A 25,706-nucleotide genomic window follows, 5' to 3' on the forward strand; every position below is an offset into this window, starting at 1 on the left:
TATGTAGTATTACTTTCTTGTTTCTTAACTTTGATGTGCCTAAATGTTGAATTGAGCGAGCTTTTGAAGAAAATCTTTCGCTGCTATTTTTACATTTACTATCACAACATTGCCGAATTATATGGCTCTGAAAACGCTCCGAAAAATGCCGTAACTGCCAATCTTCGCCAATATTTTGATTGTTATCTATAAATTTATGCTTGATTAGCTATTTCGTACCGATTTTGTGCCAAATTGAGGCAAATAAATGGCTTCTGTGTTTCCGTGAATTTTGATGAAATAGCAAGAAATCGTTAAGTCACGTGTGTTTAGTTCCTCAATACTAATAGAATATTGAAGTCCCCAGACATTTTGTTGCATTTTTGTGAAGTTTAATGATGGACTTCATTACCCATGTAAGAATAATGTATATAAGTTGTTGCTCATGGGAGATAATGGGCACTAGTTAAAGGCTATTTCCAACAGTACGAAATGTGTACCTTCCAAAAGACCGTTTGAGGAGAAGAAATCAAATTTGACGGTTGAAGTGAATTATTGTACTTAAAGCCTAATAACCACAAAATATAATGCAGTGAAATTTATTTTCAGAAGTCTTTTTTTCTTGTGGAACTGGTCAATCAAAGTCAGCTAATTAAATATGCATAAATTAGTGAAAAATGGTCATTTTTGCAAAAGGTGCCATAACTTGAAGGGAATAAAATATTTTGAGCTGATGTTTTGTCACAGTAAATAGCTCACCATACCCAACATTTATGCTAAGTTTGGGCGAAATCGGTGATATGAGCTGTATCACATGTTGCCTGGTCCTCTTATGGATACACTCTTAAAAATACAGACATAATTTACACAGTAATCCACAACACGCAGTAACATTCAATGTACAACGATTTCCCAGTCAAAACGTCGCGTGTTTCTAGGAACAACGATATATCAAAAATTCAAAGAAGCGAAAAACAATTTTGATCTGTATTATACCCACTCTCGATGCATGTAATTCTAACAATTCAATTGTAGTTTTGTGCAACGTATAATTGCAGGAAAACACTCTGGTTTAGCTACGAACGAACTCCGTACGAAACTACGCATCAACTTACTCGATTTCCACTCTTTTTACGATGTTCAGTGGCTAAAGACAACTCTGCTACTTTGGATGATAATAATAATAATAATAATAATAATAATAATAATAATAATAATAATAATAATAATAATCTAATTTATATAGCGCTAAAATTATATAATGATAACCCTCTAATGTTCTTCATGACATTTTCGGCAAAATTACAATTTTGGCCACACGTTTTTAGCCCCCTTTTCTCAAGCAAAATAATGTTTTTGAGGTCAGTTTTGGACGCCATCTTGTTTTGCATGAAATCGAGGCCATCTGTGGCTACCAGTTTCCCGACCGAGATTTGCCCCTGCAAAAATTAAGCAGGAGAGGCTTAATGTGTGTCCATACATCTGCGCGCTCAATGCGGCTCGATTCATTTCTCATAACAGTGCACAGGTATACCAACTCATAAGACACAGGACACAAAATCAAAATTAGGCTTGCGCTCTCCTTCGTCCAACACAATTAATGTATTTTGGCTGGATTACGTTCCCGCGAGGAGTTACGAGGAGACCGAGAATAATTCTCCTTTACGGAGTGTGCGCACAACCCCGTCCCCAGGGTCTTCTCCGTTTTCAACCGCCATTTTGAAAAACATGGCGGCCAGCTAAAGGAATACATATGAAACTTTTTTTTTAAAGGAATACATATGAAACACGTCGGGGATGTTTCATTCAACGAAGTAAATGACACTTATGAGAGGGAGCAGGACGAAGAAGAAGTTAGCGAGGCTGAATCTGAAATAAGCAAGTTTTCGGAAACTAGTCGGGCAAAGAAACAAACATTCGCCGTACTTGCAAAAAGAAAAGTTTTTTTCTGTTGCTTTTCTTTGCTTCTTTTTCTTGAGTCTTGCAATGATTTTAAAAGTAGGAGTTTTTGCTACAATTTGGAAAGGGCGCCCTTTTTTGTTGGATCACCGCTGACTAATTGTTACGTAGCTTCAGTACTACTGAATTTGGTACGACTCTGGCACGACGTCTGAATCAGAGTCGTGCTTCTGCCGTGCTACAGTTGCAATTTAGTTCGGCAATACAGAAGCACGACGTCTGAACTAGGCCTTTGCTGTAAGCAATACAACTAATAATGCAACTTGTTCAAGGAATACTATTTAACAACCATCCACGGACCAACTTTCTCCAGAAAGTCATTAAGTGAAATTAAAGACACACTGGACTTTTTTTACTGCAGTATTTCGGTTTTATTGCAAAAAGCTTTGTTAAAGGAATACGATACAATTTAATTTTATCACGAAATAATTTGAGCGAACTTTGGAAGCCATCCAACACATCCAACGCCAACTAACGTACAGACATTTATTGAATAACGCATGGCACAGTTTACAAAACCAAAATATTTAATGCAGCTTTCCGAAACATTCATTGGAAATAATTCCGTTCATTTAAGGAAATTGCAGAGAAAAAAAACAGCAAAGAAAATCTGTTCTTTTATAGACACAGGAAGACAATTATTATTTTTTTTTTTATCATTTCAGGGCAGATGTCTAAGAATTTGACCTTTATTTCCGTTGAAGCGGCAGTTCAAACAAATCTGTGTCAGAGTGTACGTGTTCTCATTCAATTGTTTTTATTATTTCTGGCAAATGAACAAAATTGGCTCAGACGGATTAGATAGACGACATTAGAGAAAAAATAAAAAAAAACAGCCGATCTGAATTCACAATCGGAAGCACTTATCATTAGTGTGGAAGATCTGAGAGAAGGAATTCCATTTGGAATAAAAGTGTCATTAAGTGGTATATTCAAAGTCCAAGATGTCCTGCTGTAAGGTATGTTCAGGGTTTTTACGGCTGCCAAACTGATAACGTAACGATCGAACTGCCTTGGCGTTCTGACATATCTGATCAACGTGACATATTTGATCAACGAGAGGGCGCATAACAAACTTCAAATTATACCTTTTATTGTTGTCTATTGCAGCGAGAAACGACATAAGCACCGTTCGGAATTTAATTTTAAACGAGATCACTGTGGTTTTTGCCAAAGTGAGACGTAAAATATGTCCGATTTTGTTGAAAACTATACATCTGACTTGATTTAATAAAAGGTGTCTTCTGAATTTTGACACAACACTTCAGTTCTGAAGCCATATGTTTGTAAGGAGCGTTGAATGAGGGCTAATTTTAGCTTAATTTTTAACGGAACTTATAAATCAAGTCAGAGCATATTTCCCTGGTTTGCTTATGTGCGAGATATATTTAATTTCATTTACCCAAGTTTGCAGTAACCGTTGTTTCCGAAAATAGGAAAGAGGAAGTTACATTTCCTATCATTATTAACCCTAATCAAATATAATAAGAATCTGCAACATCACAGAAACAAGCGATGAATGGTGCCGGATCTCATGAAGCATGGATCCGTAACTTGGTTTAAACGGAAAATATAGACGGCAGACTCATCATGACGGCGTAAGCGGTTAAAAATTAAAACCATTCATACCAGAGGGGAGGGGGGGGGCTTTTGAGGCCCGCCCCAACTTTGAAGATTTGTAACTTCAAAACGATTTTAAAGCTACAACCACCGAACTTGGCGACTTTCCCTAAAATTGTTCTGGCAACACATGACCAGCAACTTTGACGTTGCCATGGCAACCACGTTTTGATAGCTGTGTTTTGCAAAATTTTCATTTTGTGTGTTTTGACCAACATTTTTCTCTGTTTTATGATGGATTTCTATTTTTTACTTAATTTATTAATTAATTACAAAATTCCAAAATCCAAGATGGCGGACAAACTTTCTCACTAGACCATTTTTGTCTGTAATTTCAATATTGCTTTATATTTTCTCATCTTGAAACATTTTTTTAATAAAGGACTTGCGTCTTACAGTCCGCAAACTTTGATTTTTAGGATATTTCATGAAATAAAACGGTGTCTTTCGGGCTGTTAAGGAAATGTATGGGGTTGAGATATTTTTATTTATTTATTTTTTAAAGGATAGGTAGGATTATTTGGCTTACTTGCAATAGAAATGAAGTGATTTCAATTTGATACTCGTGACTTTTTTCCCTTTCCTCCCCCCCCTCTCCCTCCATCTCTCCATTAATTTACTTTTGTTTAGTTTACCCCAGGCTCCAAGCCCAGGCTGCTTTTATCGTACCTTAAACAAACGGGTTGAACACTTGACTCGGTACGCTATGCAAGTTATAGATAATGAAGTGCTTGCTTTAGACAGCAAAGGTCTTGAGCCACATCATTTAGGACTCGGAAGTAGACGATGAATGCAGTCCTGACGATTTCGTTGAATGTTTCCGTGACTTAAGACTTAGTAATGTTTAGTTAATGTATGGACTGCCAAATCTTCAAATTTCCAAACTGCAACGTGTTCAAAATGCCGCTGCAAGACTAATTATGGACATACCTAAGTACTCACATATAACTCCAGCCCTCTACGAGCTTCATTGGCTTCCCGTTGCTCATCGAATTAAGTTTAAGATTTTAATTCTTACCTTTAAATCAATTTATGGTCTTGCGCCATCTTATCTTAGTGATTTGGTGAAAGTTAAGCAAACGAGCTCATACTCGTTACGCTCAAATAGTAGCCTATTATTAGAAGTTCCACGGGAGACAATGCGCCCAACACTTGGCGGCAGGTCCTTCACTTCATCTGCACCGGCTTTATGGAACAGTTTGCCGGCCGACCTGCGTATTATTACGACACTTGGTGTTTTTAAAAGTAAACTTAAGACATTTTTATTTAGATCAGCTTTTTAATGTATTTTTTTAAATTTTTACTGTATTTTACCTTTAGGTTTTAGTAGTTTTATGTATATGTATACTTTTTATTGTTTTTAATGAAATTATTGTAAAGCGCTTTTGATCAGCACATGTAAAAAGCGCTATATAAATTATTAAATTATTATTATTATTATTGTAAAGTGCGGAGGTATTGGGCCATGATGATGATGTAAACAAGCCATCATGATGTAAACAAGTTAATTAAACTGGTTCAATTCATGATCTGAACAAAATGCCGTACATGCAGTCTTCTTGGTTCGAAAAGACATTAATTAGAGTAATTTACGTTGAACTTGAGCTAAAACTTTATTCAAAGCTCCTTGCAAAAACCCAGACCAATTATTGCAAGGTTTTTACGCTACAAAGATTGCGAGCAAATTCTTGCTATGGGCCGCCGTTTAAAAGATACGGACTATAAAATGTACCAAGACTTGCCCTACGGCATTGTCGAAAGAAGACGAAAGCAAATGGAAGCCTTCAAAACAGCCAGAAGGAACAACATTCCAGCAACTTTCAGTAAGTCACAACCTGACAAGCTATATATAAGAGGAAGGTTATGGCCTATCGGCAAACCTTTTGACTTGAGTTCTCACTAAGCCACTCTAACACCATAGTCTCGCCTTAAAAGTAACTTTTCAACACTTGAAATCCGCTAGTATATCATACCTATTCAAAAATCAACGTATTTGATCTAGTTTAGCGGTCGGGCAAACGCTGCAAAGTAATCCGACAATTATTTGCTTGCTGCCGTGATCCAGTCCGAAACGCAAACAAGTGCGTTTTAAGTCCATCTGTAGGGCCTCGTTTATATTTTTTTTCTTTTTCTTCGTGTTATCGATGTATCTATTACCTGTTTGCTGCTGTGTTTTAATTTTGTTAGTTGATAGTTACTTTTGTTTACTTTTTATCGCACTCAAATTTTCTTTGCAGAATTATGCCCAAATGCCAAAATATGCAAATTGCCCCACTCCCGCAGGACGAAAGAAAGCTGTCAAAACCGTATCGTACTTTAACATTGCCGTTACGCATCTGCAAATTTTAAATAATCTTAAACACCCCAACTGAATTCCACTGAAAATCTTGACATTAAGTGCCTCTCGTTTAACACCAGAGGCATGAATAAATCTATAAAGCGCCGTTCCATTTTTAGATGGATTCACAACCAAAATTCACACTTCACCTTTCTACAAGAAACTCACAGCTCTAAGATTTGTGAAGACACTTGGTCAGCCGAATGGGGAGGCAAAGTCTTCTTTAGTCATGGTTCAACAAATAGCAAAGGAGTAATGATACTCATTAACCCCAAACTTGACTGTAAAATAGAAAACTGCATCACTGACAATAATGGTCGATATATCATCTTGGACGTATCTTTTGACGATTCCCACATAATTTTAGTTAATATTTATGCCCCAAATGATTTGAACCAACAAACCAAATTCTTTAATCTACTACAACATAAGCTGCAAGACTTCACGCAAGAAAAAGTCATTATCGGTGGTGATTTTAATTGCGCTTTGTCCGACAAAGACAAAAAAGGTGGGAACTCAGTCGCAAAGAAAGCTGCGGTAATTAGGGAAATTGAACAATTATGTAGATGCAACAACTTAGTGGATATCTGGCGTCGCTTAAACCCCGAATTAGAATCTTATACTTGGAGAAACAAGTCACACAAAATTCAGTGCAGGTTAGACTTCTTCCTAATCTCAGAAGAGCTCACAAGCATTGTCGCGTCCAATAAAATTTTTCATGCTCCAGAAACTGATCACTCTGCGATCTCATTACACCTTCAAGCTGAAATCAACAAACAAAAGAGGGGCCCGGGATTCTGGAAGTTTAACACTTCACTACTAAAAGATGAAGATTATGTTAATGATCTACGCAAAAACATGAATGTGTATAAAACCAAATATGAAAGCATTGACGACAAAGGCTTGAAATGGGATCTGATAAAAATGGAAATACGAGGTTTTACAGTCAAGTATGCTAAAACGAAAGCAAAAAAACGCAAAAATGAAGAAGTAGAACTTCAAAACAAAATAAATGAACTTCAGCAAAAATTGGCAAACAATCCGAAAAATAATCATGATTTAAATGAACTATATGCAGCCAAATTGCGCTTACAAAAAATAATGCACTTTAAGACAAAAGGAGCAATCCTTAGAAGCAAAGTACGATGGTACGACGAAGGCGAACGCAACACCAGATATTTTTACAACTTAGAAAAACGTAGTCAAACCAAAAAAACCATCCACAAACTAAAAATAAACGACACATATATTTACGACCAATTTGCAATTCTAAACGAACAGAAAAAGTTCTACGAATCAATTTACCAATCCAAAGAAAGCGACAATACCAGCTCCCAAGAGTCCTCGTTTTTTAAAGCCGAAAATGTAACACCATTATCACACGACGAACAACAGTTATGCGACGGTCCCATCACGGAAGCTGAATGTCTAAATGCAATCAACGGGTTTAAAAAAGACAAAACGCCAGGAACCGACGGCTTTCCTGTAGAATTCTACAAATTCTTTTGGCCCGAGCTACGATCTGAAATGTTGTCAAGTTTTCATTTCGCCTTTCAAACCGGATCACTGTCGATTAGTCAACGACGCGGTGTAATTTCTCTCATTCCCAAAAAAGACAAAGACAAATCCTTATTAGAGAACTTGCGACCGATCTCGTTACTAAATTTAGACTATAAAATACTTACAAAAGTCATTGCGAAGAGACTAGAAAAAGTTTTGCCTAAAATTATCAACCCCGACCAAACGGGTTATGTGAAGGGTCGCTACATAGGTGAAAATATTAGACTGATTCAAGATGTTATGTTTTTTACGAAAAATGCGAACTTACCTGGAATTGCTATTTTTCTAGACTTTCGAAAAGCTTTTGATACAATTGAATGGAACTACTTACTATCTGCACTCAAAATGTTTAATTTCGGACCAGACATTCAAAGATGGATAGAAGTTATTTATCAAAATGTATCCAGCTGTGTCCTGAACAACGGTCACGCTTCGCCTTTTTTTCAATTGCATCGAGGCGTCAGGCAAGGATGCCCACTATCAGGTGTCCTTTTCGTGATCGGCATTGAACTTCTCGCAAGAGCCTTGAAAAATAACGAGTCCATCAAAGGCATCAACGTCGGCAAGAAAGAAATAAAACTTACGCAATTCGCAGACGACACCACGGTGTTTGTAAACGATCAAGTCTCAGTGATCAATCTACTCAAACTGCTACGTGAATTTAAACATACCTCCGGTCTAGAAATCAATACAAGCAAAACAGAGGCAATGTGGCTAGGCGCCTGGAGAAACAAAACGGATACACCATACAACTTCAGATGGCCCCAAGAACCGATCCGAGCCCTCGGTGTTTTCTTTTCCTACAATGCCGATGAAGCAAATAATTTGAATTTTGGAGAGAAAATCCGCAATTTAGAAAAAACATTCAATGGATGGAAAAGAAGGAAACTTACTCTGCATGGTAGGATAAAAATAGTTAAGACTCTAGGTTTATCGAAGCTGATATACAACACCTCTGTGTTAGAAATTCCTGAGTTTTACGTGAAAGAAATTAACAAATTAACATTCAATTTTATATGGGAAGGAAAACCAGCAAAAATAAAAAGAAAGACCATTATTAGTAGCATAAAGCAAGGAGGTCTAAAGATGATGGATTTTGAACTCATGGACAAAGCTCTCAAAATTGCTTGGATCAAGCGAATTACTGAAAACGTCGATGCAGCCTGGAAGGTAATCCCAGAATTCGCAGCTGCGCACTATGGCGGTCTCTCCTTTTTAACAGAATGTCAATACGACATCAAGTACCTACGCCTAGACAACCTACCACCATTTTACCACACTCTTCTCAAATATTGGCAAGAATATAACACCGACAAATTCTCAGACGAATCCCTCATTCAAAATAAAATTATCTGGAATAATAGCTGCATCCTAGTTAATGGTCGACCGATATTTAACAAAACCATGTTCAAAGCTCAGATCATCCGAGTTAAACACTTTCTTAAAGAAAATCAAAATTTTCTCTCACTGGACGAACTCTCGCGCAAGTTCAACATTAACATTCCTTTCACAGTTTACTATGGCATCATCTCGGCTATTCCAACCAAATGGAAGAAGTTATTAAGAAATGAATTCAATTTACCGCAAACTGTAATCCCCTCTCAGGACCTCCCGTCAACCCGAACCGCCTACTCTGCTCTTCTAATCAACCAAGTGAATCCACCAACATCAGAAATCAGAATTTTAAATTACGGCTTCACCAAAGAAAATATCCACAAAGTGTACACTCTACCATTTGCGATAACCAAAGATTCTAAATTAATTGCATTTCAGTATAATGTTATTCACCATATATTACCAACTAAATCAAGCCTCTTTCGAGCCGGAATTACTGAAAGTGCTGCATGCAATTTCTGCAAAACTGAAAAACAAACTATAAACCACTTGCTCTTCCACTGTTCTGAAACTAAAGCTTTCTGGGAAAAATTCACCAACTGGTGGTTTTTAAAATTTACACAGCTTATTTCTTTAACAGAAAGCACCGTCCTATACGGATTACATGACAATATTCAAAACAAGCAGGCACTTAATGTCACTCTCCTCATTGCAAAGTACCACATCTTCTCAACAAGCTCATGCGACGGCAAACTATGTTTTGAAAGCTTTCTCCTCCGCCTTCAGAACCATATACAAATATTAAAACAAAGTTTCACAGCCAATAACAAACTGCAAATATTTTTGTCTTTATGGGGTAAAATTCTGTAATTTATCTTTGCTCCTTTTCTCTTTTTTTTTTTCTGGACAATTATATTCAATCTTAGATGTAAGTTCACTTTTGCTATCGTTATCGTAAACGTTCTTCGAAAAAATGTAACTGTTGTAAACATCAATGTATAAGTAATCTAAGCACCATATTGTAAGCAGAGCATTGTTAAGTAGAGTAATGTAAGTAGCGCCCTTGTGTAAGCATTATAATGTAAGTGATGTAGTTAAGTAATGTAAGTAATGGTTGTAAGTAGTGCTTCTTACCGTAATGTAATGTAATGTTATGTAATGTAACTTGTTTGTGTCTTGCAATTAAAAAAAAAAAAAAAAAAAAAAAGCTCCTTGCAAAAATATTGCTTCAGAGCTATAGTTGTGTCAAAATTCTGTAGACACTTTTACACAATTTTATCTTACCTGTAAAGCGCTTTAGAATAATTTTTGTATAATTTAAGCGTTATATAAATAGGGTTATTATTATTATTATTATTATTATTATTATTATTATTATTATTATTATTATTATTAAATCAAGTCAGAAATCAATGTTAAAGAAATTCAAAATGGCGGATCCAAGGTTGCTGATTCAAGATGGCGGCAAATTCACTGAAATACGTCATAATGACGTCATTGCTGTTGCTAATGACAAAAGTTTATCAGAAACAAACTCTTATCAGGCATGTTGCTACTAAGTTTTTGTGGTCATACATTCAACTGCGATTCAGCCAATAAAATTTTGCATATGACGTCATAATGACGTCGTATTACGTCATAATGAAGTCATAATGACACCAAAACATCTACACAAACTAAATCTGCGAGTTTTATTAAAAATTTTGGGAGCTGTTAGGACAGGAATTAGTTGACAGCCTGAATCACGCTTTCGAGATTGGTGAATTTTCAATGTCGAAAAAAATGAGGAACAATTACCCTCATGCATGCTAAAGAAAGATAAAAATAAAGCTTTTCTAGATAATTGGGGACTCATCTCGCTGCTGAACACAAACTGTTAAATTGCCAAGTTGAACTCAATCTATACCTATGTTGAAAAAAACTGAACAAGAAAAAAAACTAAATTAACAACATAATCGGACAAATGGAAACTGTGAAACCTACAATTACAACAACAACACTGCGAGCGCAATCTTCCCGACATGAAACTCTTTCAAAGACAAAACATGTGCGACTGTGTCACGTGATTCGACACAGTCCGAAAAACTATGCACAGTTCGGCCAAAACGAGTGTCAGCTTATAACGGGCCTAGATCAATTTCAGTTTATCAAGTTCGGGCCTTAGTCGGCCTCAACAATTTTGGAATATGTAGAAAGAGGGGATGGTATTGACATGTAATTTAAATTAGTCTCGGAAGAATGTTTTTTCTTTGTTATTTGCTGGTAGTAACATCTTTTCTCCCGGTTTAGAAGAATTATAAACATGTTTTATTTTTGCCTTCCAGGTTATGTTGTGTATATTTGCTGTTACGTGGTTATTTTCGAGTCCAAAAACTGACGGTGCAAGTAGGTTTAATTTTTTTTTTCTAGTAGAAAAACAATTGTGCGTGTACAAGTGAGTGCTTTTCGCGCGCGCTGATTGGTTAACTCGGAGATGATTGGCAAAGCCCTATTCACCTCGGAGCAGCTAAAGAGAAACAAACCGCCTTAGCGTGTCTCTTTGTTTACCGAAAGAGATGTTTTCGTTCGCTAGTTAATCAACTTGTGTGGTATACTGACTAAAACAGTTATTCATCTCAGTTTCAGTGAATGTGATGGATATTTACTTTTACTTCCGGTAAATAATTGTTAATAAGCTAGATTTAAAATTGTGTTTTTGTATGTTGTTACGAGGGATGATAACCTACATATATCCTTATGGAGATTAAATAAAATATTTAAAGTCAGTTGTTAAGATGAAGCTTTAAACTTAGGGAAAAAATACTTGATTAATGAAGGTAAGAAAGCCTTCCATCATGAAAGTTCGATGGTATGTTCTTAAAAAAATATAACTTGGCTTTTGCAGGAACGTATATTTCAGCATAAATACAAAAATACTCTGTAAAAGCATTCCTCTTTATTCAAGTTCTACGTTATAATTAGTTATTTATTGCAGGAACCGATAGAAGATGCAGCAATTTGCTGCGAAGACTTCGGAAGAACCCACCAAGTAATACCAAGATTGCTATAAACATTGGCCTTTCTAAGGCAAGATATCTCTGTCATGAAGGATTTAAGCTGGTTGGCCAAGAGGTGCGAACTTGTAGAAGAGGAAGGTGGACAGAAAATAAAGAGCCCAAGTGTATGAGTAAGTACACGAGACCATTAATTAAATACTATACTAAGAAACAAAATTTAAAAAAGGTTACGTTTAGGGTAATGATAAGGCCTGCTAGTCTGACCACAAAATTCTGTTTGTGTTAACGGGGTGGCTCTTAAAGGAGAAGTTCACTCCAGAATGGCCATTTATTTTCTTTACGCCAATAAAAAGTTTATACAAAGATATGTTATTCACCAAAATTTCAGCCTCCAACGTTCGCTATAACCCTGCGAAATCTTTCCCAAAACTCGACAACTGAACGCCGCCATCTTGGAGCTGGTAATGTATGCGTGACGTCAAAGAGCTCAGCCTGAAGTTTGACGGGGAAATTTTAATAGTCGAAACTCCTTGTTTTTTGTATTTCTAGGAGCTCTGTTTGAGAAAAATAGAGCTGCACAAAGAGGCATTTTGTGTAACAAAAGCCACTTCGAAGAAACAAGGAGTTTAGAGTATTTAAATTTTCCCACAAAACTTCAGGCTGAGCTCTTTGACGTCACGCATACATTACCAGCTCCAAGATGGCGGCGTCCAGTTGTCGAGTTTTGGATAAGATTTCGTAGGGTTAAAGCGCACGTTTGGGGCTAAAATTTTGGCGAATAACATATCTTTGTATAAACTTTTTATTGACGTAAAGAAAAAATGGCCATTCTGGAGTGAACTTCTCCTTTAAGGGATTCATAACTAAAGGAGGTTATTTGGTAAGCTTTCTTACTTCGGCAAAGGAGCCAAGTTTTCCGTAGTTATTATTGATCAGTTGGCTAGCGGGTAATAGCGAGTTTCGGTTAGCTTCGAGGTCCTTTCCTGCTGAACAAAACTTTTCATTTTCGTAGGATTCGGATTGACCGACGGTACATAGCGGTAGAAACCAGAAATAACATTTTATTTGTAAAGCTTAGCAACATGTTATTTTTAATTGTGTTCCTGTGTTTTTGTTTTGTTCTCCAAATCAGGACCTTGCGGCAAACCAGAGGATATTCCACACTCCAAAGTTGTTGGCTCAAGTTTTAATTTTAATGACCAGTTAAGGTACAGATGTGTAGAAGGCTACACGCTTAATGGACCCAGACTGAGAACATGTGGCGAGGATGAAAAGTGGTCCGAGGCTCCTACATGCGAAGGTAAGCAATATCATTTGATTTTTTTGAAAACCCTTAGTAGAAATTTCCGTTATCGCTGTGTGACACTTCGCCGGAAGTTTTGTTTTTGTTTTGTATAATGATAGTCCTTTCGATTTCTCTTGTATTCGTTGTAAAGTCGGAGAAAGAGGATGTGGAGATCGGTGGGAAGATGGATGCAATCCCCCTAAGAAAGAAATACCCCTGAGGGTTTCCTTCTATAAAGACACATCAAAATTATTTTGCTTGTACTAGATAGCCCTTAGCTCACTCTGCAGGGTTTTCTGTTACCGCCGAATTCAGTGCCGTGTAAAAACCGGTGTTTTTCAAAACATCATTCGACTGTCGATCATTTGCCAAAGGCGATCATGAAAGTGGCAATATACAAATTTTATGCCCACACATTTTTTTTTTATAAAGAAAGCGTTTTTTGAAAAAGACGAAGAATAATGGCGAAACCTAACCAAGCTGAATAAAATAACAATGTGATGCTAGATCGCATATAATATTACATTGGAAAATAGGAATGAAAAAATCCCAAAAGGCGAATGATACAGTAGTCGCTTATAATGTCAGCAAGGCTTATATATGAGTATTTTTTTTATCTTAAAGAGAGAATTCCCTGTGGCCAGAAAGTAGTTAATACAAGGGAAAGAATAGTTGGAGGACAAATTTCTCAAAGAGGAATGTGGCCTTGGCAGATTGGACTATACAGGCTCAACAAAAACGGTAAAATGTTTGGTTTGATTATTTTTCCTACCGTTCAAAAATTGGTTCAATATTTTCCTTTTCCTTTTTAGTTATTGGTACTTTCAGCTATTTTGGTCGATTAATAACATAAGGTAGGGATTTTAGTTTATTTCTGTCAATTAAGGGCCAAACGGGACCGCTTGGTCATAAATCGACACTAAAAAACTCTTGATCAGAACAGATGGGACCTCGAACTCGTTAGCTAAATAGAATGCTTTATTTTTAATCTCAAGCTCCTTGGTTTTCAAGCGTTCAGATTTTCAAACTTACGCTGTTATTTTATTGTTTCCATCTAACCAAGTAATAATTGAAACAAACAAACTGGAATCGATTTTTACAATCCATGTTTCAATTTATGCTATTCCTAGGTTAGATGGTAACAATTCGCTTTTTTTTTCAATTATAGTTTATCAATTTAGTTGTGGTGGTGCTCTAGTTTCTCGACAGTGGGTTTTAACTGCAGCTCACTGTTTCTACGATGGCCGACTGTTCATCGGGAATGCAAATCTGTAAGTGTACAATTATAGTTAAAACATAACAATTTCCAGACGGTTTAACAGACTTACCTTTTAGAATGAAACGAGAGTGGACCAAAGAGGTCAAAAATTATATGTTGCTGTTGTTGTTGTTGTTGTTGTTGTTATTCCATCAGCAAGGACAATTTTAACAATTTTGCTTGATAGATTATACTATTTGGTTTGCCTTTAACATACCCGTGTCACGTACACTTATGTTTTAGTTACCTAATTAAAGCTGGCGACCACAACTTGTCTATAAACGAAACTTCCCAACAAGAAGTTGTTCCTGAGAACATTTTCGTTCATCCTCGATTTAAACCGACGGGTTTGCCGTTTTTTGACGGTGACATAGCTCTCGTGAAGCTCAGCCAGAAAGTGACACTTACTACTGAGTTTGTTCGAGCAGTGTGCCTTCCAAAAAAGGACGAAGGGGAACTGGCAATTCCTAAAACAAAAGGTACAGTGGCAGGATGGGGAGTAACACGAGCTTTAGAGCGTCACGAGCGTCTCAGTTTAAGTGACATATCCAAAGTTCTTCGTCATGCTACCTTCACGATTCAAAGCGACCAGCTGTGCTTCAATAAATCAGGTATCCCATTTAACTCAACGACAGCATTTTGCGCTGGGGATGGAAAAGGAGGAAAAGAAGGAAGCGACGCTTGTGTGGGAGATAGCGGGGGAGCTTTTGTTCGAGAAGGCAGTGATTCTAAATGGGTCGCTGTTGGAGTTGTCAGCTGGGGAAATGGATGCGCGCAAAAAAATCAGTATGGATATTACACCAGGGTGTATCCATTCCTTGACTGGATTGAGAAGACTATGGATAAAAAGGCAAAAGAAGGACAAAGTAAGTTGCTTATTTTGACAGACAATTAACTAAAGTGCATAATAGTGAAATGAGGTATATAACATAATTCATACGTGAACACAGATGTAGATGTAAGTGAGAAACGATCTACAGAGATCCATGGTGATGTAACTTCTTATGCAGTTTTCGAACATTTTATGCTTACTTGAAACCATTTCGAGCTTCATACAATGTCTAAACTAGTCCAGCCCTTTAATTAAAGGGGGTTGAACCCAGGCGCGCGAAGAGAGAGTCCAGGATAACTTGCATGCGCATGCTCAGAACGAACCAATCAGAAGCGAGGAGTGTGGCGTCACTTGCTTGGGACGCGCTTGCTAGGCTAAATTTGACTCGCTCAAATGACGAATTCAACTACGCGACCGAGCGCGCGAATAAATGCAAGAAAAAACTGTGCTCGATTGCATCCATCCGGATAAAGATTTTTGTTTTTGCCGTTAGCTTTTAGCAGCTAGACACTGACTACAAAGCTAGGCTTTTTAAAGTTATTCCAGTGATCCTGCTTTAGTACATGGTCGCATAGTTGAACTCGTCATCTGTGCGCGCGGGTTTTCAAAAGGGCTGCCAAATATGGTTTTTCCCCAAATTTTGGGGGAAAAACTGGCGCATGCAAGTTATCCTGGACTCTCTCTTCGCGCGCCTGGGTTCAGCCCCTATAAAACGCGCGCGAAAAAGAGAGTTCAGGGACTGGACTAAGTCTAAACGGACCATATTGTTGCTAATATGGCTATCCAAACCTTTCCTCTGTAATGCCCCTCGCCCTTCATTGTCAAACCCTTCGTAAGCAGACACCTCGTAAGCATATAGGCGAGTTTAGACTATAATTATCATGAGGTTCATTTAGGTTTGTTTCAATTGTCCTGCACTCGCTCTCTTGTAAATGTAATCCCAAGTTCATGTTTCGACAGCTGACGAACCTAAAAACAGATGCAGCAGGAAAGCAGGAAGTCAACAAAAAAGAAAAGGGATCGACTTAAACGAAGATTGTGGACTGGATCTAGTGTTTGTTTTTGATGCCTCCGTCAGTGTTAACAGATACTATTTCCAGACTAGTTTGGAATTTGCAAAAGAACTTCTTGGAATCATTGGGGCAAGTAAAAGGTATAAGTAAAGAGTGAATAAGAAATTTGCACTGTTGCCTTCAGAAGTGCCAATAAGGCAACAGGGAATTAGGTCATTAAGATGTTCTTGCATGTTCTACTGTAGTTTGAATTTGTTTCGCTCTTTTATTTTCTCGTATAGCCTCCCACTTCTAACACTGCTTTGAAATGAAACCCCGCGAATGTGAGGGGGGTGGTGATGGGAATGATTGGAACGCCTACCCTTTCCCCTGCTAAGCTCCCTGTTCGCACTCATCGTCGTTTCCAGTTCACTTCACCCGCCATTTATTCTCAATTCCCTTTTACCCTGACTTCTCAAGTTCCCTGGAAAAGCCTGTGGCTGGAACGCAGGCTTAAGTTGTTCGTCGTGACGTCTGTGGGATTCTCAGAATTAATGCGCATGGTCAATTGAATAAATCAAACTGGTACAACACAACAAGGTTTAATCAAACATGGCGGTTCAATTCAACAATAGGCGCATATGGCATCCGTGCGCATTGTAGTAACAAAACCGCAGACCATCTTGTGCGGCATATCATTCATGAACATCATTCGTGTTCATATTGGAATTATAATTATGTATAAACGGTTAATTTTACATCTTAATTTTAGGGCTGGAATCATACAAGTAGCAGCTGTGACTGAAGCTAAGCTTGAATTCAACTTAGGAGACAACAACGTGGATACTATCGATAAAGCCATCAAAGCTATTGACAATATCTTGTACGTGGGCTGGGTTTCTTCCTACATTCGTGCAATTAAAATTGTAAAGAATAAAGTGGCTCCAAATGCTCGTAATGATAGCCATCAGGTGATGATGTTCATTACAGACGGATTGGATCTCAGTGGATCCCTGAGAAGAGAAGTGAGGTATCTTCGCGATGACAAACATTTTGAAGTGTACGCAATTGGTAAGATTTAATAGTTGTTCATTCTGAAACTTACTTGTTGTTTCTACACTCCCAATTTTTGTTTGTTTCAAATGCTTTTGCACTTTTTTCTCATGTTACCATAGTTACTCGAAACGTTGGTGCTGTGAGAGCTTCAAGTCAACAATGAACTTCAAACCTGGCCGAGTTGCAAATGGATCGAACCTTTTGATTCATCATAAAAATCTATATATATTTAGTGTTAGCCCTGTAGTAATTAAATAATGTCAAGCGTTAAAATGTTGTTGTTTTTTGTTTCGTTTTTTTGCTCTTAAAGGTGTTGGAAGGAAAGTAAATACACGTACTCTGATGAGCATAGCGTCCGTTAACCGATATCATAATCACGTGATCTCTGTTAGAAAATACAAAAGTCTCCAAGAGGCCGTCAGAAGAGTAGTGGTAACAGAGACACGAGGTAGGTCAATACATGACATTTTGCGACCAAGTCGTTGGAGGTTGGTAGTTTTCCTTGTTTTTTGTTTTTGTTTTTGTTTTTGTTTTTTTGCATCGAGTTGACATCTGCGAAGGTGACCATGAGACTTGTGAACCCCTAAAATGAAAGACGACAAAAAAATGTTAGTGATCGTCATCGATAACTGATAAAACTTGTTATAGAAGTTGGAAGTTTACGCCAACGACTGGTCATTACTTTGGTTTCTGATTTGACTGCCACGCCATGCAATCGTTTTAGGGGCGATCGTGTGAAGACACGATCTCCCCTAAAACTACCATGGACCACTAATATGGAAGGTGAACGCGTTAGCAAGAACATCTTGGGTGCTTAAATATTGCCATTCATTGGGTGCTTTAATAAAACAATTACTCCACACGCGCTTGTTGGAAATAGACAGTTACAGCCTCGTTGAATCTTCTATCCAATGCACGCTCCTGATATATTAGTTAATTATCCCTTCGTAGGAGTTTGCAGGTCATAGGACACGAGAATTACGTCATGATTTCTGAATAGCTATAGCCGCCATATAGAATGTCTTGATTTCTCCTTGACGTTAGAAAACCAAGAAAACTGGCCCAAGAGTAATTAAAACCAATAAAACGATGGCGAATGGTCTTAAAATTTAGTTACTGCAAAAAAAAAATAATAATAATAATTCTCAATTATATGATACAAAAATGATAGCCTAATTGTTCATGGCGTCAGTATGACCTCCAACAACGTTTTGAAATCCGCCATATTTGATTTCACTATATTAACAAAATTATTTTTCACAAAAAATAAGATAATGCTACAAAGTTTAAAGATAATTGCTAGTAGGAAGCATTCTGAAAATCTGCAATTTGTAACATTCCCATTTCTCCAGTACTAGCTTCCTGTCAATCTCCTGGTGGCATAGCTCATGGAAAAAAGCTTGGTATTGATTATAGTCACAACAAAACAGTAAGGTATGAATGCGATGCAGAGTATACTCTTGAAGGAGAGAAGCGATTGATATGTAACAATGGAAAATGGAATTATGATCCCCCAAAATGCAGAGGTAATTAAATGACTTTCTCTGACAAATAACAATAGTTTAGTTAAAACAGTTTCAAAAACTTCTTTAAGGGCCTGATTACATGAGCCGGGCTGGCTCGGTTTGCCGAGATCTCGGCACGTCTGTTAAACGCAACAAAAATCAACTTCGCGATTACATGACAACCGGGCCAGCCCGGTTAGCCGAGATCCCGGTATCGCGGTGCCGGGATCTCGGCTAGCCGGGCTAAAAATTTGCCATGTAATCGCGTTCACCGGGCCAGCCCGGCTAAGCGGGCCAGCATTAAATTTCTCTTCCGAGCACAATATCCGACGAAAAAATCAATGCTACTCCTTCTAAATAGGATGTAGAGGTAAAGTAACCTATCCAGCTGCACAAGTGCAAAACATTTAACCACCAAATTGCCGGAAAAAGGTGATCAAGATCATTCGTGCTCTGATCATTCGTGCTGAAACCGGACTGAAAGTCATCTCGGCAAACCGGGCCAGCCCGGCTAACCGGGCTCATGTAATACCGGGCTGAAAGTCATCTCGGCAAACCGAGCCAGCCCTGCTACCCGGGCCAGCCCGGCTCATGTAATCAGGCCCTAACAGAAAGAAGGCAAGGCCGAGAAGCGTAATCATTGTAAAAACCAAGTTTTGGTTTATTACAAGGAATTTTGACTTTATAAATACAATATTTCGGCTCTATTTCAGAGACATAGTCTTGTGATGTTAGTTTTACAAGAGGAACTTAAATATTAAGGCGTGTTGATAATTACGCTTCTCGGCCTTGTCTTCTTTCTGTTATATTCTAAACTGTTAGATGCATGGCTCTGGATTTTGGTCAAAAACCTCTTGTTTTCTTTATTTTATCCAAAGTCATTGTCGATCTTTTCAGTATACAGTTCTTTTACCCATAAGCAAACAAAGTTTCATTAGAACCTTGATTTGCTTCACAGCAAAGGCAAGAACTTCTTTGGTTTTGGATAAGTTTTTGAAAACCCAGAATGAAACAAGAAACTTCAAGCAGTTTATAACCGAGCGGTTAAAGTTTGACCACCTCTTTCAGTTCTTTGGTTAGGGAGGCACGGCGCCGCACAGTAAAAAAAAATCTTTAGAAAAGCAGTCACTTGAGAAACACACAGGTCGTGTTTGCGTGAATCACGGAGTGTGCGTGAGTTGAATTTCCTCCATCACGTCTTCTCTTGCTTTAGACAAATATTTATTTTTTGTTCCGAATGTTCAATTAAATAATCCCAAAGCAGCTAATGAAGGAAATTAAGGCACCGTCCACACTGACCCAGGTAAATTTGAAAACGGAGAAATTTGAAAACGCTGGGTAAAATGTTTTCCGTCCACATTAACCCGAGTAAATTAAAAGACGATACGCTTCATTGGTGAGCGTTTTTGAAAAGCTCCGTTTTCGGTGACCGGAAACGCCGGTTCAGTGTGGACGGTTGGCCTAACCGGAGAAAAAAAGATGCGTTTTCAAATTTACCCGGGTCAGTGTGGATGGGGCCTAAGAAGAAGTCCATTTAACGCCAAAATAAAGAGTAGGCTAAGGCCATCCCGTTGTATTTCTTCGTTGTGCGTCGTTCGACGTAAATGGAGCATACCTGACTGGGCGATCCAGCAGGTTATTCCCCTGGCACGATGACGTGTGTCCCGTGCCTTGACACATTCCGGGCTTACAGTTTTCGTTTGCATTTCTAAAATATAAAGCTGAAAACAAAAATTAGAATATAAAGAAAACAAGTCGTTGTTTTGTAATATTAACCACGTTCCGAGTAAATTGTACAACTTGTACTCGCTCCGAGCCAAACGCTTGAATAACACAAACATAAATATTTCACACAAGCAGAGCGCAGAGCCTCGTAAATATTTTAAAAATAGGCGAATGATTATTTATAGCTACAGGCGAGCGATCTCGCGACAAAAAATACCGGCCAGATTATATGAACCGGCTGCTACCGGTTAATTAAATTAGCAGTGAGGACACTTGTTGCTTCTTAAAAATAATTAAATTTAAAGTTTTCTTTTAGCACCGTGTGGCAACCCAGGGTCTCCAATTAATGGAACAATGCAAGGAGACAACTTCAGACACAACTCGTGGGTGACCTTTGCATGTGATCAGGATTATCAACGTAATGGCAGTGAACGGATAAAGTGCAGCGATGGCTCTTGGAATGGCTCTGTGCCTGTTTGTATCGGTGAGTATCGATTACAATGAACAATCGCTGAAAATAGTTCTGTGCTCTAGTGTTCACGAGACACACAACAAAGTGGGATCGATTTGTTTTATACAAAATGCGTAGCGGTACGGAACGCAGAAGAATTTAAAAACCAATAAATACGAATGCATTTTCAAATAATTACAATGTTGAGTACCTTTTATTCCATTATTAATATTGAGAGTATTTCGTTTTGCTGCGAGCGATCACTGACTGACAGAGGTCAAGGCGTCCTACAGTATTGAAACTACAAAATGAATTTAAGGTGGCTCCATAGGGTTTTGAGATATTACGGCGCGCGCAGAAGTGATACCCATCAAGAGATCATTTTCGCGTTATTTTTTAAACTAGTTAAATAAAAGCTGCCGAAATATTAAAAACAAGGACTAAAATATGTTGTGCATTATTCTTTTTTAAAATAACGGCCTTTGTTTTTGAGCTACATCTACTCAAAAAGTCCTATTTTTTGGTGTTTTTATGGTTTTGATCTTAAATTTCTTTAATTTTCTTCGGTGAAAAATTTTTAAATTCTCCCAATGGATTGAATCTGATGAGAAGTAACTTTTAAAAACAAAAAAAGTAGGGGTTGTCCAGATCGTTTTTGCGTTTTTGGTTATTTTGTGTTTTTTTGACTAAGCAAAAAAACTGGCTTACCTTATTTTTTAAAAAAACGGCAAAAAGGGCAGTTTAAAAGGTATCACATCTATGCCAAATTTTAAGGAATTTCACCGAAGGAAACTCGAGTAAATACCAGGGGAAAATTCCTATTTTTGCCCGAATAACAATTACGTCATCAGAATAGAAATTGTCCAAGATCGCTATTTGAGCATGCGCGAACTTTCGAACCATACGAGTTGATGTGTAAAGACGAGCGTTTCCCGTTGTTGTCGGTTTTTGTGCGAATATCTGTTAACACAACGGTTAGTTAGAGACATACCTTAATCCTTTATGTAGCAGAATCTCTGAAATTCTGCTCGAATTATCTTACAATCGCGGAGACTATTCTTTATTTTATCTTTTGCTTTCGATCGTACGAACTTTACAAAAGCGGCCAGAAGCACCGCGGACGTTGTAAACACCTTTTTAGGGTGTTGTAAACTCTTTTATCTGCTCAACACAGGAAAACACGGGTGTTATTTCATTGGCAGGAAGCAAGTTTCGCGTTTTCTCGCCGAAAATTTCACGCTCGCGTGAAGCCGCCATGTTTGTTTTGATTTGCCGGCATTTCAAGCTCGTACCCATTCTCCGCGCGGTCAACAAACCCTATGGAGCCACCTTAAAGGAATGAAATAAATGTTAGCTTATAACGTCCCAAAGTGACCCTTTTTTACATCTACTAAAAACAAAGGAGACCTGATTTGTACAAAGTATAGAATAACAAAACTTAAAGATAAAATACTAGACCGGGTTTAATGAATGTATATGGATGATTTCAAAAATAATAAAAATGATCGGATTTATTCGTGATCAAAGAACTCTACTTTTCGAAGGTGAAATTGTTACTAAATTTGGAAAATTGCTCTTTATGAACTATAAATGAAGTGACATTGTTTTTGGGAAACCACAGTTATTAATGTGCATTGTATTACATCCGCAGTTTTTCTTGCTCTAAAGACGATTCGCATTGGCTGATTCGTGATCACGTGACCTTGCATAAATTTAAATGTATCCCGATCGGGAAACATTTCCATCAAATATATCCCGATCGGGATACATTGACCTGAACGTGATCAATGACCAGAAAAAGCACGTGATCAAAACGAGACCAAGGCCGGTGGTGTGATTGTGGGGTGATGTTTTTGAATCTCACTTTTCGGCGATTCCAGGAAATTTGTCGCTAGTTCTTTGAAAGTCCGTGAAACACAGTGGAACAGTTTGAGGCTAAAACCGGCGCTTTCTACTTTTCATTAGAAACACGAAGTCAAAAAACTTTTAGAGCAGAAGAATTTCGAAAATGCCTGGAAAGTAAGTAGGTTCTTTGTTTTCTTTTGTACGTATTTTGCGATGTATTTGTCGTACATTTCAGTGTTTTACAGAGGAAGTAAAGTCATGCACAGGCGAGCTGTTGTGTTTAATTTGTTCATCTTTGGGATGTATAACAAAGCTCTTATTGCGGTTTTCAGTGAAATGCGAACTCTGAAATTCAATATACAACTAACGATTGCGTTTTTCGCTGCCGTCAAACATAATTAGGGCGACAGCCAACGAACCATGAAAAACAGAAACAAACAAAATAGATCGAAATCTACCAATCACAACTGACATATTTGACCTTTTGACCCGATTGATGTGAACTTCTGTTTCCCGAGAGGTCCGCTAAGATGATTGACGGCAGCAAAAAGCGTAAACCGTTGGTTGAGGATTGAATTGCAGAGTTCGCATTTCACTGAAAACCACCATTATGTCTGTTCCCTCGGGAAACAGTTAGTTTTGTTTTTCCTCGAGTCTCGGTGTTTATACGAAATCAAATCGCAAAGAGATAGCCAGCCGAAATCGCCTCGAGCCGGCCTGAAAACGACCAGCAAACCACAAAGAAAAACGACGATTATTTGGCTTGCACGAATTAAGGACGAACCGATTGCATATTCTATCAGTAGAGTTTCGTTTCCTGGAAATAATGTGTCTGTTTTTTTATACAAAGCCTCTTTTGATTAATTTGTTTTATTATGACCATCAGCCATACTACGTGATTCTTTATTTCTCAGAGATTCTCTTGTTTGAAATCGGCTCGTCCTGTGTGACCACTAAAGACGTCACATCAGGTGTCCTACATTTGTTGCATAAAAACTCTATAGAGACACAAAAATAGAGCGAGCTGTTGATCCGTTGATAGTGGGAGCAAAGAGCCTGAATTTACGTTTTAATTGCGGGCCCTAGAGAGGCCCGCAACTCTAATCATGACAGTGACCAGCGGATTACGTACCCAGCTTGCGCGCCACGTTTATTATCTAGCAGCTCAGATCCGGAAGTTAAAAATTTGTTCTCCCAACTAAGAACGATGAGAATGCGAAATATGTGTAAGTCACAACAAGCGTACCGTGCCCCAACTGAAAGTTAACAATCGCCCCTGTCACTTCAAAACGTTTTCTTGCGAAAGGGGCGATTATATGAGAACATTGCAAAGGCGATCGTTAACGTGGGCGGCGATTGGGGTGATCACGATCGCTTGGATCGCCTGTGTTCTAAGCTTCTAGCTTCTCTTTCCCTTCTTCGCCGTAAAACTGTAATAACAGAGAAGATAGGAGGCCACGAGTTTTGCTCTTTCATTGAAGGCTGCCATTGTGTTCGATTTAGGGCTAAAATGAGTGTTTTTCGTAGGTCTTCACTCATACCAGGCGATCAGAACGATCATATGAGAACCCCGAATCGCTTCCAATCCCTCCGATCGCCTACTATCGTCTCAGTATTTTCAAACGGTCTCTACGATATTAGCGATCGGGCGATCAATCACAGGCGTCCCAAAATCACGATTCGAGAAATCGATCGAATAAAATTACTTATGTAAGCGTACGAATGATAGTTTTGTAGGTTCTTTCTTCGTCTTATGAATGCTACGACAAAAACCTCAACCCCCCCCCCCCTCCAAAAAAAAAGGCAATGAAATAGCCCAAAAGGACAACAGAAACCAAGAATGGTGGGTACATTTTCTTTATTTTATTGAAAAGAAGGTAAAATTTTATTCCGTCCAGCACTTTTATTCGACATTATTTTAAACTCCATATTAAGTCTTATAGAGCGCTCAAATTCCCAAAGGCCTAAATTGAAACAGAACACCACGCACTTCAAGTAGACACGTTTTACTCGACACGCTTTCATAAATCATTCATACGCTTACATACATCATTCATACACTTACATAAATAATTTATTCGATCGATTTCTCGAATCGTGAGTTTGGGACGCCTGTGATCATATGAGAACCAACCTTTACAAGGCATATACAACTCTTGCAGTCTATCTAGGTCTAACCCATGGTTACCACTAGTAGACCTAGTAGTTTAAATGATCTCAATAAAGAGATCATTTTCCTTCTTTTCGTCGCAGTCATTTCGAAAAGAAATCTGTAAAGAAAATTATCAGCCACCTAAAATTTTCCGGAAATCTCCATTTTCTGCAGTGATATTAAACGCAAACGTCTCTAAGACAAAAAGCTCTCAGTAGGTATGTGCGTACCATTTTCAATCGAAGATATACGAAAGTGTTACCTTTTCTGACAGAAATGGTATGTAAAAGGTTAGGGGTTTGGACCCCAGGGTGGTTCCTCCTCGTGTAAAAAACAATCAGTACCCGGGGGGAGACTTTCTAACTCGGACATCTAGCACTTTGAAGCGTACAACGTTTTGAAGTGGTCAAGTCGTTACTTTTCTAGACAACTTTTGAAAGGAAATACAGCTATGTACATAACAGTGATATCTTGAGTTGCTTCCTAAAGTGTACAATTAAAACGTCTAAGGACGTTTATATAAATAAAAAAATAAATAAATAAATACATAAATAATCAATTTGTTTTATGTTACCATACTGTCACTTTCTTATACAATGTTTTAATCGAATTCTTAGGTTCTTTATCAGGGATTTTATGATGACTAAAATTGTACTCAAGGCATGTGTGATAATCGATGTTGTATGTTAAAGCCATACAAGAGCGTAAACCTTTGCTAAACGGGCCACGAATGTAACAAAAGTCATTGTTAGTTTCTAGATTTATTGAATGTGTTTGTTTTCCGTGTTTTGCTATCTGCCTAGTTGTTCAGTGTGGAG

General features: G+C 37.9%; 1 protein-coding gene across 1 annotated transcript in view; it reads left to right on the forward strand.

The window, feature by feature from the left end:
- The first annotated feature begins 2,731 nt into the window (after nt 1-2,731).
- LOC144633094 (uncharacterized) overlaps nt 2,732-25,706 on the forward strand; it is a 56,290-nt gene continuing 33,315 nt past the window's right edge. Inside the window, exons 1-12 of the mRNA XM_078491881.1 lie at nt 2,732-2,897; nt 11,116-11,176; nt 11,766-11,957; nt 12,920-13,087; nt 13,697-13,813; nt 14,241-14,343; nt 14,574-15,196; nt 16,123-16,315; nt 16,927-17,225; nt 17,521-17,658; nt 18,563-18,736; nt 20,757-20,924. Coding sequence (XP_078348007.1) covers nt 2,883-2,897; nt 11,116-11,176; nt 11,766-11,957; nt 12,920-13,087; nt 13,697-13,813; nt 14,241-14,343; nt 14,574-15,196; nt 16,123-16,315; nt 16,927-17,225; nt 17,521-17,658; nt 18,563-18,736; nt 20,757-20,924 — 2,251 coding nt within the window. The 5' untranslated portion in view covers nt 2,732-2,882. The remainder of the gene's footprint in view (nt 2,898-11,115; nt 11,177-11,765; nt 11,958-12,919; nt 13,088-13,696; nt 13,814-14,240; nt 14,344-14,573; nt 15,197-16,122; nt 16,316-16,926; nt 17,226-17,520; nt 17,659-18,562; nt 18,737-20,756; nt 20,925-25,706) is intronic.

The sequence above is a fragment of the Oculina patagonica genome, chromosome 1 (genome assembly GCF_052425735.1).
Source record: "Oculina patagonica isolate OP01 chromosome 1, crgOcupat, whole genome shotgun sequence".
In the NCBI taxonomy this organism is placed as follows: Eukaryota; Metazoa; Cnidaria; class Anthozoa; order Scleractinia; family Oculinidae; genus Oculina; species Oculina patagonica.